General features: G+C 43.7%; 1 protein-coding gene across 4 annotated transcripts in view; it reads right to left on the bottom strand.

Annotated features, from left to right (window-relative positions):
• The window catches only part of DYSF (dysferlin), a 225,763-nt gene that overhangs the window by 130,300 nt on the left and 77,897 nt on the right, over positions 1 to 17,566 (bottom strand). For all 4 annotated transcript variants that reach the window (XM_047069397.1, XM_047069398.1, XM_047069395.1 and 1 more), the window contains 3 exons: positions 9,160 to 9,228; positions 8,522 to 8,565; positions 4,980 to 5,062 (listed from right to left, as the gene is read on the bottom strand). In XM_047069397.1, the coding sequence (XP_046925353.1) occupies positions 4,980 to 5,062; positions 8,522 to 8,565; positions 9,160 to 9,228 (196 nt within the window). The remainder of the gene's footprint in view (positions 1 to 4,979; positions 5,063 to 8,521; positions 8,566 to 9,159; positions 9,229 to 17,566) is intronic.

Here is a 17,566-nt window from a genome sequence, read left to right as displayed (position 1 = left end):
AGGCTAGTGTTAGGTCCTGTCCTCACTGGAAATAAAAACAAAAACATGAAAACAAAAACTCCTGGTTGTGCCAGATAATCTGGTGAACCACGAGGGCAGAGGAATATGGAGAAACAACGCGTTTTTACAGTTTGGTTTAGTGGGGGTATTGAGAGCAGTGAGAAAACGGCGTGGAGCACCGCCCAGATGTGATAGAACCCCCTAAAGGGAAGAAAGAACACAAGCAGCTGAAAGGAAAACTGGAGTGACACGTTCTGAGATGGCCTCAGGACAAATGGGAGAAGCTGGGCGGGGAGCAAGTCAAATACGAACTTTCAGGGTCTCAGAGACGCACCTCTGCCATAAGGGACATTGGAGCAGTTGTGAAGAACAGCTCTATTCTGAGCAAACTCTTGTATTGTTTCAGAGATCAAGCTATTTAATAACGCATTTAAAACTGGTTAGCTAGTTGCAAGAAGAGTCTCATTTACTCCCAAAACAATCTGCGGGAGAGGATTGAACCCACCTTGGAATGCCTCCCTGACCCATGCAGGGTTGCCCATGACCTGAGCGCCATCTAGTGGCCAAGTAAACCTCTTTCTCACATTCCCTTTAAAACCTTCATAGTGACCCTGAAAAAGATCAAGGCCAACATCACCAACAGAAATGAAGACTGATTGGGGAGAGAGGGATCTAAACTCTCCCTCGGGCAGCTAATAGCAGGCACAGGTGTAGCCTCATGAAATAGTAGCCATCAGGAAACAGTCAGAAGGTCACTTTGTGCTTCCAGGGTCTGCGCCTGGATTCTAAAGCCAGAGACAGCACCAATCAGAAAACTGGAGAAGATTCCTTCCATACCAGGAGTTTCGATCTGCAAGGGGTCCAGAATGCCCTCCCTTCCACCCCACCTTCATGATGCACTGACCCTTTCTACCTGCACATCCAAAATAGCCATTCTCAAAAATTATCTGAACAGCATCAGAGAAGTGGGATGATTGTTTCCACAGTCAGTGGGGGTAGGAAGCTGGAGCAGGAAGGGCCCTCACAGCAGTGTCTTATGGATGGCAGTTTTTATGTGTTCCACTGATTAAAAGTACCAATGATGAAATCAGAATGGCAGAGAGCAATTGGATATTAAAGCTACCTGAGGACACCTGGATTTCACTGCACAATTCTTTAGTTTCATGTGTGTTTGAATTTTCTATAATTAAAAGGTGGGGTTTTTTTAATGTTTCAGAGAATGTAGAAGAAGGGGATTGCTCAACTTTAAGAGTACCAGATGGAATCTTCCAGAAACTGGACACATTAACCTGTGCTCCAGGTAAAGATTTGTCAAGGTGAATGGACAGAGAACAATGCACCCTGTCTGTAGAAAGGCACCAGCACTGACCAGGTCTTGCCAGAGAGTGAATAAAGGAGAAAGGAAGAATCACAGAGTGCTGACCAAGGTAGAGAAGCAGCATCTGTAAGATTCCAGACAGCATTCACCTGAAGGTCTCCAGAAATGATTTGGAATTCTCAACAGAGTGCAAGAAGACATAGGTGTTGTGAAGCAAAACAAAACTTTTGGGAGAGAACCGACCAAAAAGAAAATGAAAAATATAAAAGGAATGACAGAGGGGAACGGAGGCAGGACAAGAAACTCAAAATGCGATGGCCAATTTTAAACTACATGGAAAGCAGTAAGGAGAACTGGTACAGGGGAGAAAGATCAGATTAGTGATGCAGAAAGCCAATAATAATGATACTACACAGCAAAGTTACTTTACTTTAGGTTTTCATGCATACCAGACACTCTAAGAATGTTACATTTATAATCTCACTGGATCTTTACAACAGCCTTATGAGGCCCGGCCTGGCGAGAGGGGAGGAGTGACTCACTCAGCTACAAAGAAGCAGAATTGGGACCCAAGCTGCCTGGTTCCAGAGTTCCTGCTCTTATCCCCTACCCCACCCTGCTTTCAGCTGCTCCTGTTCCAATGTTAGAATAAATTCCTCTTCAACTCAGATTTAAGAATTCACCACGACTCAGATAAAATTCACTGAAGAGTCCCGCACTTGGCTAGATCAAAGTAACTTAACTGTAAGAAAAAAAGATGCGTTCCTACAAGCAGCATCTAGTTAGAAAAATCAAATCAGGCTGCTCTCAGAAAGTGCACCTGAATAAATGCAAAATAGACTAAATATTTAAATGTAAAAAAAATTTTTTTTTTTAAATTTTTTTTTTTCAACGTTTATTTATTTTTGGGACAGAGAGAGACAGAGCATGAACGGGGGAGGGGCAGAGAGAGAGGGAGACACAGAATCGGAAACAGGCTCCAGGCTCCGAGCCATCAGCCCAGAGCCTGACGCGGGGCTCGAACTCACGGACCGTGAGATCGTGACCTGGCTGAAGTCGGACGCTTAACCGACTGCGCCACCCAGGCGCCCCTAAAAAAAAATTTTTAAATAGAGTTAAATATAACCTTGGGGTTTGCTGAAGGCCTTCCTAAGCATGACATATGGGACAAAAACCGTATCATTATGCAGATAAGAGATTTTGAAAATAAGCACAAGAAGTTAATTAGAAAGCTTTAAAAGGAAACAACAAAATAAGCTGAAGAGAGTTAAAGAGTAAAAAGATGAGAGAAGACAAAATTTAAAAAGAAAAAATTAGAAAATTGAGAAAAAATATTAGAATTGATAAATAAATCCAAAAGTTGATTCTTTGAAACAAAGTTCGGGGGTAGGGGACTTGTAACAAAGCTAAGCAAGAAAAAAAGAAAGAAAACTCAAACACATAACATTAGAAATTAGAAAAGGGAAAACACCATAGGTAGAGAGAATTGTTTAAATTATAAAAGATTGCTCTATACAACACTATGTAAATAAATTAGAAGAGTTCGACATAGTGAACACTTTTCTATGGAAAAAAATCATCAAAATTGACTACAGTAAAAGTAAGAAGCTAAAAATAACAATGGTCACAGGAGGAACTGAAAAGTTTTTAAAGAGCTAGTACTATACCCACTCAAAAAGGGCACCTAGCCCGTCTGGTTTTATGGGTGAATTCTTTCAAACCCTCAAAAGACTATATTCTTATGTTATATAAACTTCTCCAGATGTTAGAAAAGACTTTAAATCTTTCCAATTAATTTTATAGAGCCAGCATAACCCAGATACCAAAACCTAAGAAATAACAAGCAGACATACCAATTAAAGATAATAGAAAATCAAGAAACAGGCCCAAGAACACATTGAAGAATTTGGTAGTGGATAAAGGTGGCATTCCAAAATATAGGGAAATGATTATTTAATATACAGTGTTGGTATTACCAAAGAACAACTGTGAAATAAGTAATGTTAGATCCTTGCCTTATTTGCTAAGGAAAAGGTTAACAGATTTAGCTACATAAGAATTTTAAATATCTACACATCAAATTCTATTACATGGTAAAATAAAACAGACAAGAATTATTTACCACATATACAACAGGGGAAAAGTTAACATCCATATATATACAGAACTCTTACAAAACAGTGAGAAAAAAACAAACATACTATCAGAAATATGAACCAAGACAATGAATAGGCAATTTATAATAGAATAAAATACATAATAAATACATAAGTAATATGTAAATATAAAACAACTATTAAAATATTTTTAAAGTTGCATTCATCAACTTAACCATCTATTGATGAAATGAAGATTAAGACAACGATGAAATTCAACCATCAAATTAACAAAGTTCTTTTTTAACATTATTTTATCCTGTGTTGGCGAAAGTAGAGCAAAATAAGCCTATGTGAGTGATTAGAGGGTACATTAGTTCAGTCTTTTGAAGGGCAATTTTGATATATACAAATAGCTTTAAAATGTACAAATCCTGGGACACCTGGGTGGCTCAGCTGGTTAAGGGTCCAACTCTTGATTTTGGCTCTGGTCATGATCTCACAGTTTGTGTGATTGAGCCCCGTGTTGGGCTCTGTGCTGACAGCATGGAGCCTGCTTGGGATTCTCTCTCTCTCTCTCTCTCTCTCTCTCTCTCTTTCTTTCTCTCTTTCTCTCTCTCTCTCTCTCTCCCTCCCTCTCTCTCTATCCCTCCCCTGCTCACACACACACACTCTCTCTCTCAAATAATAACTAAATAAGCTTTTCAAAAAATTTACAAATCCTTTGATACAGCAATTCCACTTCTAGCTATTCATCCCAAAAAAAATCATGAATTGTATAAAAGATTCATCTACAAAAATATTCAATATAAAATTAGTTTTTTATAATGTAGAAAAATTAGAAAACCTGAATATTCATCATTAACTAGTTAATGTGAATTAAGATACATTCAGACAGTGGAAAATGGGTATTCATTTAAAATGCTGTTGTACAATATTTAATAACATGAATAAACATGTATGTTATATTGCCAAGTGACAAAAAGCAGTTTTCAAAATAGTTGTTTCAAAACAGTTTTTAATGCACACACACCTGGGTATACATACAGACACATTCATGTACATATGCATACACACACAAAAAAAAACTCCCAGAATATTAATAATTAGCTCTTATCTGGGGGGTAAGTATATGGGTAATTTTATGGGCAAATTTTATATTCTTCTTCATTAATTATTTTTTAAATTTTACAAAATGATCATGGCCTACTTTTTCACTGACCAATGAAAGCTATTTCGAAATAGAAACTCCTAGAACACAGTTGGCCAACACAGAACCTGATGCACAGAATGTCCGCAGCCACCCATGTTATCGGCAGGAGGGAATTATCCTCTCAATACCATTCAGTGGTGTATCCCACCCGCCGAGGTGTAGAGAATCCTAAGTGTCTGTAAGGCCATCTTTCTCATTGGCCACAGCCCTTCTTCATGACAAATGGGCTGCAAAGGCCTCATAATTAATATTCCCTTTTCTGCACTCTCAAAACTACAGGTATAAGACAGGTAGGGGTAGATCAGGGGAGAGTGTGGAGGACCAGAGGACAGAACAAGGGAGGGAAACTTACCTTCTATTTCTCCTCCAGGGGCAGAGATTTTCGACATACTCAGGTAGGTGGTGGCCACAATGTCATTGTGGGTGAGGCGGTCCCTAGAATAAGAGGGCAGAGAGGGCCTGAACACAGGAGGGGGACTGCACGCCACAGCCCACCCAGGAAGGAGAGGGTTATACATCTTTATGGGTCTCAGTCTTCATACTGGGTATGTTACTGAGGCCTGGTAATCCTAGGGAAGAAGAGACTGGAAAGGAAGTGTTGCTCAAGACTCCTCTGAGGGAACTAGTCCATCTGGCCAACCACCAGCATCCCATCAGCCAACCAACACTGGGCTGCCAGCCTGGATGTCTGGGGAGACATCTGCAGGTTGAAAGGAAAGAGGCCAGAGGCAGGAGGGAGGGCAGGAGAGCAGGAGGCTGCTCTGGGAACCAGACCCCCAGACCCAGGTTGAGCAAGGTTCTAGAAGCTCAGGAAATATCCAGGCCAGGAGAAAATGGGGCATCCCAAGAAGAAGCTATCTCCAAGGCCACAGTCTTAAATTAGTTTATATTAGCTTATATTAAATTAGCTTATATTAGCTAATGCAGGATTACTTTTTGTATCTGACTTTATATGTGACGAGGCACTTTCAACCTCCTTTATCTCAAAGGATCCTCTCAACAGCCTTGAAGAACTAGTACTTTTATTATCCTCTCCATTGCACAGATGAGAAAATTGAGGCTCAGAGGTGGAAGGTCCTTGCCCAAGGTCAGCCTGGGAGGGAGGGGCAGAGCCGGAACTGAAACCCTGGTGTCCTGACTCCTGATCCAGTGCTCCTGCCATGGTACATGCACAGGGGCCTGTCCCTGTCCTGCTTCCTCGGAGGAAGGCTTCTCCCTTCCCTAACCAGCATGGGGGACTATAGGTAGGAGTTTGAGCAGACTGACTATGACGAGTCCATTAGCCAACAACGTCCCATGCAGACCCTCCCTCTGGGTCCCACCCCTGCCCCCTTGACAATAACAGAGAATAGCTGGCATTTATCAAGCACCTACTGAAAGTCAAGCATTGTGCTAACATCGTCATATGAATTAGCTCGAAACCTCACTCAGTAGCTCGAACCCTCACTCAGCCCCATGAGGCAAGTACTCATGAGGATCTCAATGAGGAAACTGAGGTTGCCAACATGGCAAAACTAGGATTTGAGCCAGATACACCTGACATGGGAAGCAGAGCTTTGATTGCAGTCACCCACTGCTTCCTTGTCAGGCTAGACCAAGAGTCCTCAATCCAGTGATTTCGACCCCCAGGGACATTTAGCAAGGGCTGGAGATAGTTTTGAATGGGGACAGGGAGCAAGAGAGAGATGCCATGGTTGCCACCAAACACCTTACAATGCATAGGACAGTCTTGTCCAGTAAGGAATTTTTTGGCCCCAAACGCCATAGTGCTAAGTTGAGAAATGCTGGACTGGGCAAGACCTATCTCCTTCCTGAAATTTCCCGGGATCCATGTTCCTTGGAGCCCTGTAGGCTCTCTCTCCCTCCTATGGGCACCTAGGCCATAGGCAGCTTCAGAAAATGACACACCCAAGCCCCATTGTGAAAGACACGCTTGGGCAAGGCTATTATTCTATTTCTCTTTTCAGTGCTATACCCATCAGATACCTGATCTCTACTGCTCCTTTCCTTCCTCTTTGCACTTCCCAGATTGGTGATTAAGCTTTGATTTTAAAGTTTTCCACCCGGGTGGGGACTAACCAACAAGAATGGATTGTCAGCAGAGATCTTCATCATTTTTCCTGATGAAGGATGGTGATAAGCCCTGGGAAGTAAGAACTTCCTGACACATCTTACAGTGAGATCATCAACAGCAGATAACTGGTAACTGCCTTCATGACCGGCCCCTGGAAAAGACCAGCACTTAGAGAGGAGAATGAAATTTCTGACCTCTGGTCTTATCTGAACTGTGTGAGAATGGAGACAGATTTCGTTTTTATGGGGTAGAAGGAACTTCTTGAATTTTTGTTCTTTAACAAAAAAGAAAACATGAAAGGATTGAACAGAAGATTAAGTTACAAGGAAAAGGCCATGTGGACCATACCATATTTCCAGGGCTCAGGTGATAACAAAAGTTTATCTGAGTTTTCTGGGAAGAAAGCACTTTTCTGGACAGGAACTTGCAGCAGCAGAACACTTTCTGGCCAAGAGTTGGGTTTTGGGGCTTGGGGTTGCTTTTGGAAAATACAGCAAGTCTGAAAATAGACTCACAATAAAAATGCCGCTTCAACCCAAACCAGAGATGCAACCACCGGATTCCGTAATGTGTTTGGATTGTACAGTATGCTGATGCCTTCGACACAGCTCACACGGACCCCGGCAAGGCCCACCCACCACACACAACACAACCACACCCATGCGCACATGCACACAAGAGTCCACAGGCACAGACACACACACACGCGTACAGCCAATCGGCCCCCATCACCACAACACACTCAGGTGCGCACATACATCGTGAGCGGAGATACAGAGGTGGTTCTGGGGACATGGAGCACATCTCTCCCCAAGACCGCTTGCCCACGGAACATACCTGCGGTCAGGGCCCTAGAGGCCTCTCCCTCCTGGCCCTCCTGGCTGCTGCTTTCCTCTCTAATTCCCACAAGCTGTTTTCTCTAGGCCTAGGGAACTGGCGCACACTTTAATGGTTCTGTGGCCTGGGGGTTTTCCCTGGTCTCTCATTACCCTCCTGGCTGGGGGTACCATGGCCTGAGACCAAAGGAGAACACGCTGGGAACCGCACGGCCAAGACTTTTTGGGGGCAGAAAGAGGACAACTCTCTTTTTGGAAAGCCTCATGTCTGGAAGGTCCCGGAGCTCATGCATGTGGACCCCTAATAGCCCTCCAGGTGTGACAGAGATCACCTTAACACAGTGGGAAGCAGAGAGCCCAGTGGTTAAGAACACAGACTTTGGGAGCAGCAGGCTTGGGTTCGATCCCAGCCTCAGCTGCTTCCCAGCTGTCACTTTAGATAGATCACCCCCTCATCTATAAAGTAACCAGGAATCGAGCTGAGGATCACATGATGTCACGCATGTAAAATACTTGCTGGGCACAGGACCTGGCACACAGTAAGTGCTCATTCCACATTAACAGCCCACAGCGGGCGTGGGGAGTGGGGGGGGGGGCGGGTCACAGCCCATCCTCCCAGAAGCCCTACTCTTTCCAGCTTCCTTGCCTTTGCTTATGATCCTCTTTGCACTGGAATGCCTTCACCCTGGACTTATCAAAATCCTACCTCCTCCAGGAAGTCTTCCTGACAACCCCCTGCCCTAGGGGATCTCAGGCTTCTGGAGATCTCTCTGCTCTACCTGGCTGCCCTCTGTACCTTGGAGTAGGGCTGTGAGTAAGCTTCCCAAGAACAGCCCACGACCTCTCCTTCTCTGGCCTCCCAGCAGAGGAAACTCCCTTACCTGAAAAAGACTCTCCCACTATGTGTTCTCAACTGAGGAAAACTGAAGGACCCAGTGAACCCTGACAATAGTCACCCCAAAGACTCCAAGACTCAGCACTCACCAGTCTATGACGCGAATCCTCATTTTTTCACACATAGAGGGAAACTGAGGAGGGAAGAGAGACATGGTGGAGTGGGATCCTTTTAAAGAAGGGGAAGTCCAGGGGAGCCTGGCTAGTTCAGTCAGTAGAGCATGCAACTCTTGATCTCAGGGTTGTGAGTTCAAGCCCCATGTTGGGTATAGAGATTACTTAAAAATAAAATATTTTTTATAAAAGGGGGTGGGCATCTGGGTGGCTCAGTCAGTTAAGCATCTGACTCTTGATTTCCACTCAGGTCATGATCTCACAGTTGTGAGATCAAGCCCCGCGTAGGGCTCTGCGCTGGGCATGGAACCTGCTTAGGATTCTCACTCTCCCTCTCCTTCTGCCCCTCCCCTGCTTTCACTCTCTCTCTGTCTCTCAAAAATAAATAAATAAACATATAAGAAGAAGGAGGAGGAGGAGGAGGAGAAGCAGAAGAAGAAATAGAAGAAGCAGAAGCAGAAGCAGAAGAAAAAGAAGAAGAAGAAGAAGAAGAAGAAGAAGAAGAAGAAGCAGCAGGAAGAGGAGGAGAAGGAGAAGTCCAGGATACAAGCAGGATGCTGGGGAGGCCAGGAGCCCAGGGTCTGCTGGGATGGGCCCGAGGAGGCAAGGCTTACCATGGCAGGGAGGGTGATGCTCTGGTTCCACTGAGGGTTGGCTGTCTTCTCCAGGATCTTGCTGCAGAGCTAGAAGACAAAGAGGACAGGTGGATGGAGCTCCAAGGGAACTATGATCTCCTTGGGAGACCACCTCACCAGCCAGGGCTGCTCTCTACCATGTTGGCCACCCTTCAGGCTGGGCAGAAGATCCTAGAGACCTTAAAGGCTCAGACACAAGGAATTTGCAGAGACAAAGCTCAATGGTAAATCAGATCCAGAGCTGGAGAGTATGGGGTGGGGTAGCAAGAGAGTGCGTGGATGGGGTGGGGATGGGGTGACAGATTGCCTGAATTCCACAGCCCTTCTACCCTTATCTCCTACCTTTGACTGGAAATCCTCCTGCCCCAACTCCCATATGTCCATGACCTTAGTGTGGGGGCCCTGAGTCTAGACTGGCTTTCCCAGGGGTCCTACAGCTAAACACACTAACCTCTACCAGTCAGCCCAGACCACCTGCCCCTTTGGAACACCATGAGCCCTAAGAGATTGAAGATGAGGGAAGGAAGTGGAGGCGAAGGGGAAAGGGGAGCTAGAGGGCCAGGGCTTGAGGGCCAGGCACCAGCATCTGAGAATGAGAGAAGAATGCAGCGAACACAAAAACCCCATAAGCCACAGTCTGCCTCAGATCAGCCCTGCTCTTAAGACTGGGCTTTCCACAATCAAGAAAACTGGCAGAGGTGGAATCCAGATCCAAACCAGTGACTTGTGTGCTCTACATGTGCTAAGAATGCCCTGGGAGGTGCCACACCCCATAGCCAGCTCCGGAGAATCAAGTCCCTGCACAGGGACAGCAGGTAATCTATTTCAGATACATAGATCCTGGTAGGTTTGCATGTCCTACAGCCTTTCTCAGAGCGTTTACTGTGGGCCTTGCACTGTGCTAAGCATTTATGTGCATTATTTCATTTAATGAACATGTGATCAGGGGCTTCCATTCTTCCATTAAATGAGGGTACAGCTTCCATGAAGGTCAGGACTTTGTCTCCACCCCTGATCCACCCAAAGTCAGCCCCTGTCCCCACCCTCCCCGCCTCCCTGTGAGAATAGCCCAGGCAAAGCTTGGAGGCAAGGATGGGTGCCAGGATTTGCTCCTTGTGTCAGCAAAGAAAGGAGTAAGGAAAGAAAAGAGACCGACAATTTCACGGGCAGAGGGTGAATGAAAGTTCAAAGGGTTGAACACATGGAAAGATACTCAACCTCCCTCATAAGAAAAGAAACACAAATAAAACCAAGACACCATTTGTCACCCATCAGATTCATAAAACTCTAAAATCTGACAGCCCTCTGGGGGCAAGGCTATGGGGAGACTCCTTTCTCATATTGTGCTGGCGGTAGAAAAAAATACCTCAACCCTCTAGAGGGCAACTGGCCACTATCCATCCAAATTGCAAGTGTAAAAACCCTTTAACCTACCAGTTCTACCTCTAGACATTCATCGTACAGAAATACTTGCATACGTGCAGAATGACATATGTAATGAAGTGATTCACTGCACACAGCTTGAAGTATCAAGGGTACGGAACAACCCACGTGTCCACCAACAGAGGGCGGGTTACCTAAACAGCAGTCCGTCCACACAATGGGCTGCTGTGCAGCTCTGAAGAATGAGGACTGCTCTGTGATACGAAACAATTTCCAAGTTATATTATTAACTGAGAAAAGGTAAGTACTGAGGATGTAACGCACTACATGATGACTATAGAAAACATGGCCGTATGGTATGTTTGGAAGTTGTTATGACAGTAGCTCCTAAGAGTTCTCATCACAAGGAAAAAACACTTTTTCTGTCTTTTTTTTTTTTTTGTATTTTGTATCTATATGAGAGATGGATGTTAACTAAACTTAGGATAATCACTTTGCAGTTTGTAACTCAAGTCATCATGCTGTACATTTTAAATTTATACAGTGCTGTATGTCAATATCTTACTAAAAGTTGGAGGGGGAGAAAAATTAAAAAGCAAAGTGCAGAGCAGTGAGTATAACATACAACCATCTGTGTTAAAAGAATAGCACGTAAGGATTTGTAGTCTGATTTGTTTGCACACGCATAACGAAACCAGAATGATGCAAAAGCATCTAACTGCAATGCTTCCCTCTGCCAGGGAAAGAGTGATGGGTGGATGGGTGTGGGGCAAGAGGAAGAGATTTCATGATGGCTGCTACGTAGAGGATGATAGATAGATAGATAGATAGATAGATAGATAGATAGATAGGGTCTCCACAATAAATATATTACCTAACCCAAATATTTGATGACCAAAATTTTTAAATAAAAGGAAAAGAAAGGACTCTAACTGGACACAGCTGAGAGATCCTGCCGATACCGTGCCTCAGCTCCCTGGTACAAGAAGGCACAGGAGCAATGTGTGTGCTCCCCACACTCCCAGGAGCAATGCCCCCAGGGCCTGCTTCAGCTTTGGCCCCAAGTTGCTGAAGACACCCTCCACAGCAGGTGTTTCCACCTGGCCACCCTGGGCTGTGGGTCTGGGAGCCTGAACATAGCAGGTCTCCCCACCACACCCAGGCCGGCACTGCCTCTGGCCCTGGAAGACCCCAACAGCCTTCCCACGCTCTGCTCCACTCCCCACACACTCAGCCGAGCCAGCACCGAGCTTCCTCCCCCTCTTTCTTCCCCTCTTCCTCTTCCTCCTCCTTTGTCTCTAAGCCTTTTTTCTGTTTAACCCTCCTTCACTTCCTGATAGAGTGTAATTCATATGACCGTTCTGGAGGGCTATTTGGCCATCTGTATCAAATACTGAAAAATAAGCATGCCCTCTGCCCAGTTCTAGAAACTTCTCTATAGATAAAACAATCTGAGTATGAAGAAAGATTCCTGCACACTGATTTGTCACAGAGATGTTCATAAAAGATGAAACTAGCAACTACAACAAAAAAGTTATCCCAAAATAGGTTATGTCAAATGTCATATGTCAAAAAAGTTATCCCAAATGTTATGTCACAATCATAATGGAATATTATACAGTCTTCAAAAATTTATTTCAAAGGCTGTTTAATAGCCTAAGAAAATACTAGACTATAAAAATAATTTACCAAGCTGAGTAGATAGAATTGATTCTTGTTGTTGATGGTAGTTACATATTCTATAAATCACCGAGAACATTGAATTTGTGAATATTAAACCACTGTTCTGGGGGAAATACAGGGTTAGGCTCCTATCAGCCTCTGTCACAACAGTTTTCTCAACTAATCAATACATAATCTTGTGTTATGTGTGTTTCTGTTTAAGGATTCTTATTTAATATATACTGTTGTGGGGCACCTGGGTGGCCCAATTGGTTAAGTGTTGAACTTTGGCTCAGGTCATGATCTCACAGTCCATGGGTTCGTGTGCTTAGTCAGGCTCTATGCTGACAGCTCAGAGCCTAGAGCCTGCTTCAGACTCTGTGTCTCCCACTCTCTCTGCCTCTCCCCTGCTCACGCTCTGTCTCTCTCTCTCTCAAAAATAAAGAAAAGTTAAAAAATTCATATACGGGAATGCAAGCTGGTGCAGCCACTCTGGAAAACAGTATGGAGGTTCCTCAAAAAACTAAAAATAGAACTACCCTACGACCCAGCAATTGCCCTACTAGGTATTTATCCATGGGATACAGGTGCACTGTTTTGAAGGGACACATGCACCCCCATGTTTATAGCAGCACTATCAACAATAGCGGAAGTATGGAAAGAGCCCAAATGTCCATCGATGGATGAATGGATAAAGAAGATGTGGTGTATATATATATATATATATATATATATATATATATATATATACATACATATATATATATATACACACATATATACATATATATATATATACACACACACAATGGAGTATTACTCAGCAATCAAAAAGAATGAAATCTTGCCATTTGCAACTACGTGGATGAAACTGGAGGGTATCATGCTAAGTGAAATTAGTCAGTCAGAGAAAGACATGTCATATGACTTCACTCATATGAGGACTTTAAGAGACAAAACAGATGAACATAAGGAAAGGGAAACAAAAATAATATAAAAACAGGGAGGGGGACAAAACAGAAGAGACTCATAAATATGGAGAACAAACTGAGGGTTGCTGGAGGGGTTGTGGGAGGGGGGATGGGCTAAATGGGTAAGGGCCATTAAGGAATCTACTCTTGAAATCATTGTTTCACTATATGCTAACTAATTTGGATGTAAATTTAAAAAAAATTTTTTTTAATTTTTTTTTCAACGTTTTTATTTATTTTTGGGACAGAGAGAGACAGAGCATGAATTGGAGAGGGGCAGAGAGAGAGGGAGACACAGAATCGGAAACAGGATCCAGGCTCTGAGCCATCAGCCCAGAGCCTGACGCGGGGCTCGAACTCACGGAGTGTGAGATCGTGACCTGGCTGAAGTCGGACGCTTAACCGACTGCGCCACCCAGGCGCCCCTAAAAAAATTTTTTTAAAAAAGAGAAGTTGAAAAGAACATTTGTAACTTACTATAACCTAAAATTGTTTAATAGTTTCTCTGATATTATACAGCTTTTATATAGGAATTAGATAAGAACATAGCAATAAAATTGCTGGTAATATATAATATGAAGCAAATATCTATTAAACACTAAAAAAAGAAAAATATCACCTAATAATTTATGGGTGGTCTACCAAAGAATTTTACAAAATAGGGGCACCTGGGTGGCTTAGTCGGTTGGGCATCCGACTTCAGCTCAGGTCACGATCTCGTGGTTTGTGAGTTCGAGCCCCGCATCAGGCTCTGTGCACAGAGCCTGGAGCCTGCTTCGGATCCTGTGTCTCCCCGTCTCTCTGCCCCTCCCATGCTCATGCTCTGTCTCTCTCTGTCTCTCCATAATCAACATTAAAAAAAAAAATTTTACAAAATAGTGAGCTATCTGACACCAAAATTACACAGTCAGATGTGTTGTTGTTTCTTGATTTAATCAGAAAGCCATCCTGACATTTGTCAATGAAAAGCATGAATGGTCATTTAAAAAAAAAATTCATATATACTGTTGATTCATTAACACTGAACTCACAAAAAAAAAAAATTGAACTCGCAGTCAGCGTCACTGTAACTCATACCTGAATGCAGCTTATCTAACATATCTTTACTCTATAAGGTACACCCAGCCTTTTTACACAGAGGAACACTTGAGCACTACACTACAGCACTACACTAGGGGAGCATTTTAAACAGTCAACTCACCAATAAAGCGCACAAAAATGTGAAAAACACAACACCAGGCAGACCAAGAAAAGGACACTTAATTACAGGATGAGAACTGAGACAAAAAGGCAGGGTCACATTGTTCCAAATCAGCTGGCAACGTGGGCCTCAGTCATACTGCACAGACCACAAATGATCATGAAGCAGCATGACTATAAATTTTAGGATTACAAATAGGAGTACCTGGGTAGCTCAGTCGGTTAAACATCCAACTCTTGGTTTCAGCTCAGGTCATGATCTCACGGTTTGTGAGTTCGAGCCCCACATCAGGCTCCACGCTGACAGGTCAGAGCCTGCCTGGGATTCTCTCTCTCCCTCTCTCTCTGCCCCTCCTCTGCTCTCTCTCTCAAAATAAATAAATTAAAAAAAATTTTTTTTTAGCGAGTAGGTGAATTTGCAAATATCCCCAAATAATGAAAATCAACTCTGAATCCAATTTTTTTCCAGTGGGGGAGTGGAGGTTTGGGAGTGAAAGCACTAGAGAGAAAAACACACTACAAGGAAATACCCACAAATGGTAACAGTGGTTATCTCCAGAGTGATGTGGGGTACAGAAATATGGTTAATTCTTTTCATTTTCTTTTATTTTCTCTGATTTTTTTTCAATTTTTTTATAATTGGTAGGTTTTTTTCTTGAGTTCAGAAAAAAAATTCCTTGAAAATCTCCCACCCTGCCCCCCAAGTACCTTTCCTTTCCTTCTCACATACTACCAAGAGTGTGTGTGTGTGTGTGTGTGTGTGTGTGTGTGTAAAATCAGGTATGGTTCACATCTTGAATAATAGTGCCGCCAAGTGTCCATAAGTGGAAGTGCAATGAGACCCAGACTGGGGTGAGTGGGCACACAGAGGGCAAAACTCCAGGACTCCAGATTAGGATGTAGTGAGAAAAAGTGACATACTGTCAGGCTAAGAGAGAGGGACAGAAAGAACGAGACAGGCAGTTCAAATAGCTGGAGGAGAGAGAGGGTGAGATAGAGGCCTGGGGACTGCCAGGAGTGTCCAACAGGCTGAAGCTTTCAAAAGGGAGGGTCTCAACTGCCTCCGCCACAATAAGCCTCTTCCTTCTGGGGGCTTCTTGCAGAAGCCCACTCACCAATCAGCTTTATATATAGCCCCCCTACCTCCATCACATCCCACGAACATGTGCACCTACCTAGAAAAACCCCCAGGGCCAGCCAAGAGCATCTCAGAACAGAAGACCTTGGGAGGTCAAGGTGCCTGTGTGGACCCAGGAGCAGCCAGGAGCCCCAGAACTCTGAAACTCAGCTCCAAAAAAAAGCCATTAAATTTGAAGGCAGGTCAGTCTCGGTTCTCACCACCATCAAAGCACCCTACCATTTGGAGGAAAGTGGAATAAAAACAATCTTGAGATGTGACCTTCCTTATCTGTCAAATTCGGAAATTAATCCCAGTCTTTGGAAGAAGTGTCCCACAGGCCTATCCAGCCACACCTTTCCCCTTCCTTCTTGCCCTCATTTATTCTGTTACAGTCCTTCCTGTGGCCAGGTACAGGGCATCAGACCCCGATCCCAAACCCACACTAACACAGCACTTGGGTGAGGACCCACAGTGAGCATTTACACCTCTGCGTGAAAGAGTTTAAAATCAGAGTTACCTCTCCCACATACATTTTCACTGAGACCCTGAGTTAGGCTCAGGATGGAGGAGCCAGCTTGAAGGGGCCCCCAATGGCCAACTTGAGGACAGTTCATACATCCAACACAGTCATGACGGATTTTAACACACTGAATTAATAAAAAGTATTGAGGTCTATAAGTAATGCTCAAAAGGGCCAAGGAGGAGGAAAGCTCTTCTTTCCAGAAAAACACTAGATTGTAAAGAGAGAAGGAATGATAATGAGAAAATCACCACTTTGCAACCCCAAGTAAATGACTTATTCCGGCAAGGAGGTCAACGGCTGCATGGACCATTAGGTAAGAAGCTGCTGGGAAACAAGATACACAGTGCCAAGACATCGCCCACAGTTACTTGCAAAGTACAAAAGGGAGCATGTCGTTTGACAAGAGGGTGTTCTGGAGACACTATCTCAAGCAAATGATCACACAATCATCACCAGTGGTGGGACAACCTCACCTCTCTTCCTGTTATGATGCAGTACGATGTACACAACATCACGTGTGACACATTCGTGCCGAAATACTGAATCTGAATCTAGTCTGGCCTCAACACCTAATTTCCAGTTTGTAGGAAATACAGGGCCAGAGGAACAAGTTAAACAACACCAGAAGGAAACAATCAGACAGATCCAGAACATGGACAAACGGCCTGGACTCTTCAAAAAAGTCAATATCATGGGGTAAGAAAAACTATGTTTGTCGGGCTGGGGGCGGGGGGATGGTTAGGGGAAGGGAGGCAGGAGGGGCTGTTACAGAAGAGACTAAAATAAAGAGGCCCAAGGACCAAATGCAGAGCGTGAATTACAGTTAGGTCTTCAATCAGCACACTAAGCCAGCTCTAAAGGAAATTTGGGGGGATGATCAGAGTAAATTTATATGAGCCAGGATGGGATAATATTAGGGAATGATTGTTGATCTCATAGGTCTGATAATATTACTGTAGCTACAAAGAATTTTGTTACAAAGAATTTTCTTTTTCTCAGGAGATGCATGCTGAAGCCTTTAGGAGTACAGCCTGCAACTAGGTTTTAAATGATTGCCCAGGGGGAAAAAAAGTATCTATATACAGAAAGTAAATGTGACAAAATGTTAGCAAGTGCTTCATCTAAGTGGAAGTCATACCAGTGCATGGGTGTTCACTGAATAACTCTTCTAACTTGATGTTTTAAAATATTCAAAGTAAAGAATCAGAAAAATGTCTATCATCTACACACAGGAAAATCACTGGAAAGATGGGCACCAAAAATGAACTTTGTATGGTGCATTATGGGTCATTTTATTTACTTTTTTCTGTAATTTTCAAAATGCATTAGTAAACACGTATGTCAGTAATAAAAAGAGAAAAGAAACAAAAGGTGGGGAGTGGATCTGGGCATCAGATAATAGGACACCTCCCTCTCCCTCCACCCCACCCCCATCCCAGGGCCTCCTCTTGTCCATGGGATGGGCTGGCAGACCCTGCTCCTTTTCAAAGTGAATCTAAGAAGAGATTACGAGAAAGGAAAATGGCA

The sequence above is a fragment of the Lynx rufus genome, unplaced genomic scaffold (assembly GCF_022079265.1).
Source record: "Lynx rufus isolate CCGP_SWC_20201006 ecotype Redwood Valley unplaced genomic scaffold, mLynRuf1.p SCAF_8, whole genome shotgun sequence".
Classification (NCBI taxonomy): Eukaryota; Metazoa; Chordata; class Mammalia; order Carnivora; family Felidae; genus Lynx; species Lynx rufus.
This window is presented reverse-complemented; position numbering and strand designations above follow the sequence as displayed.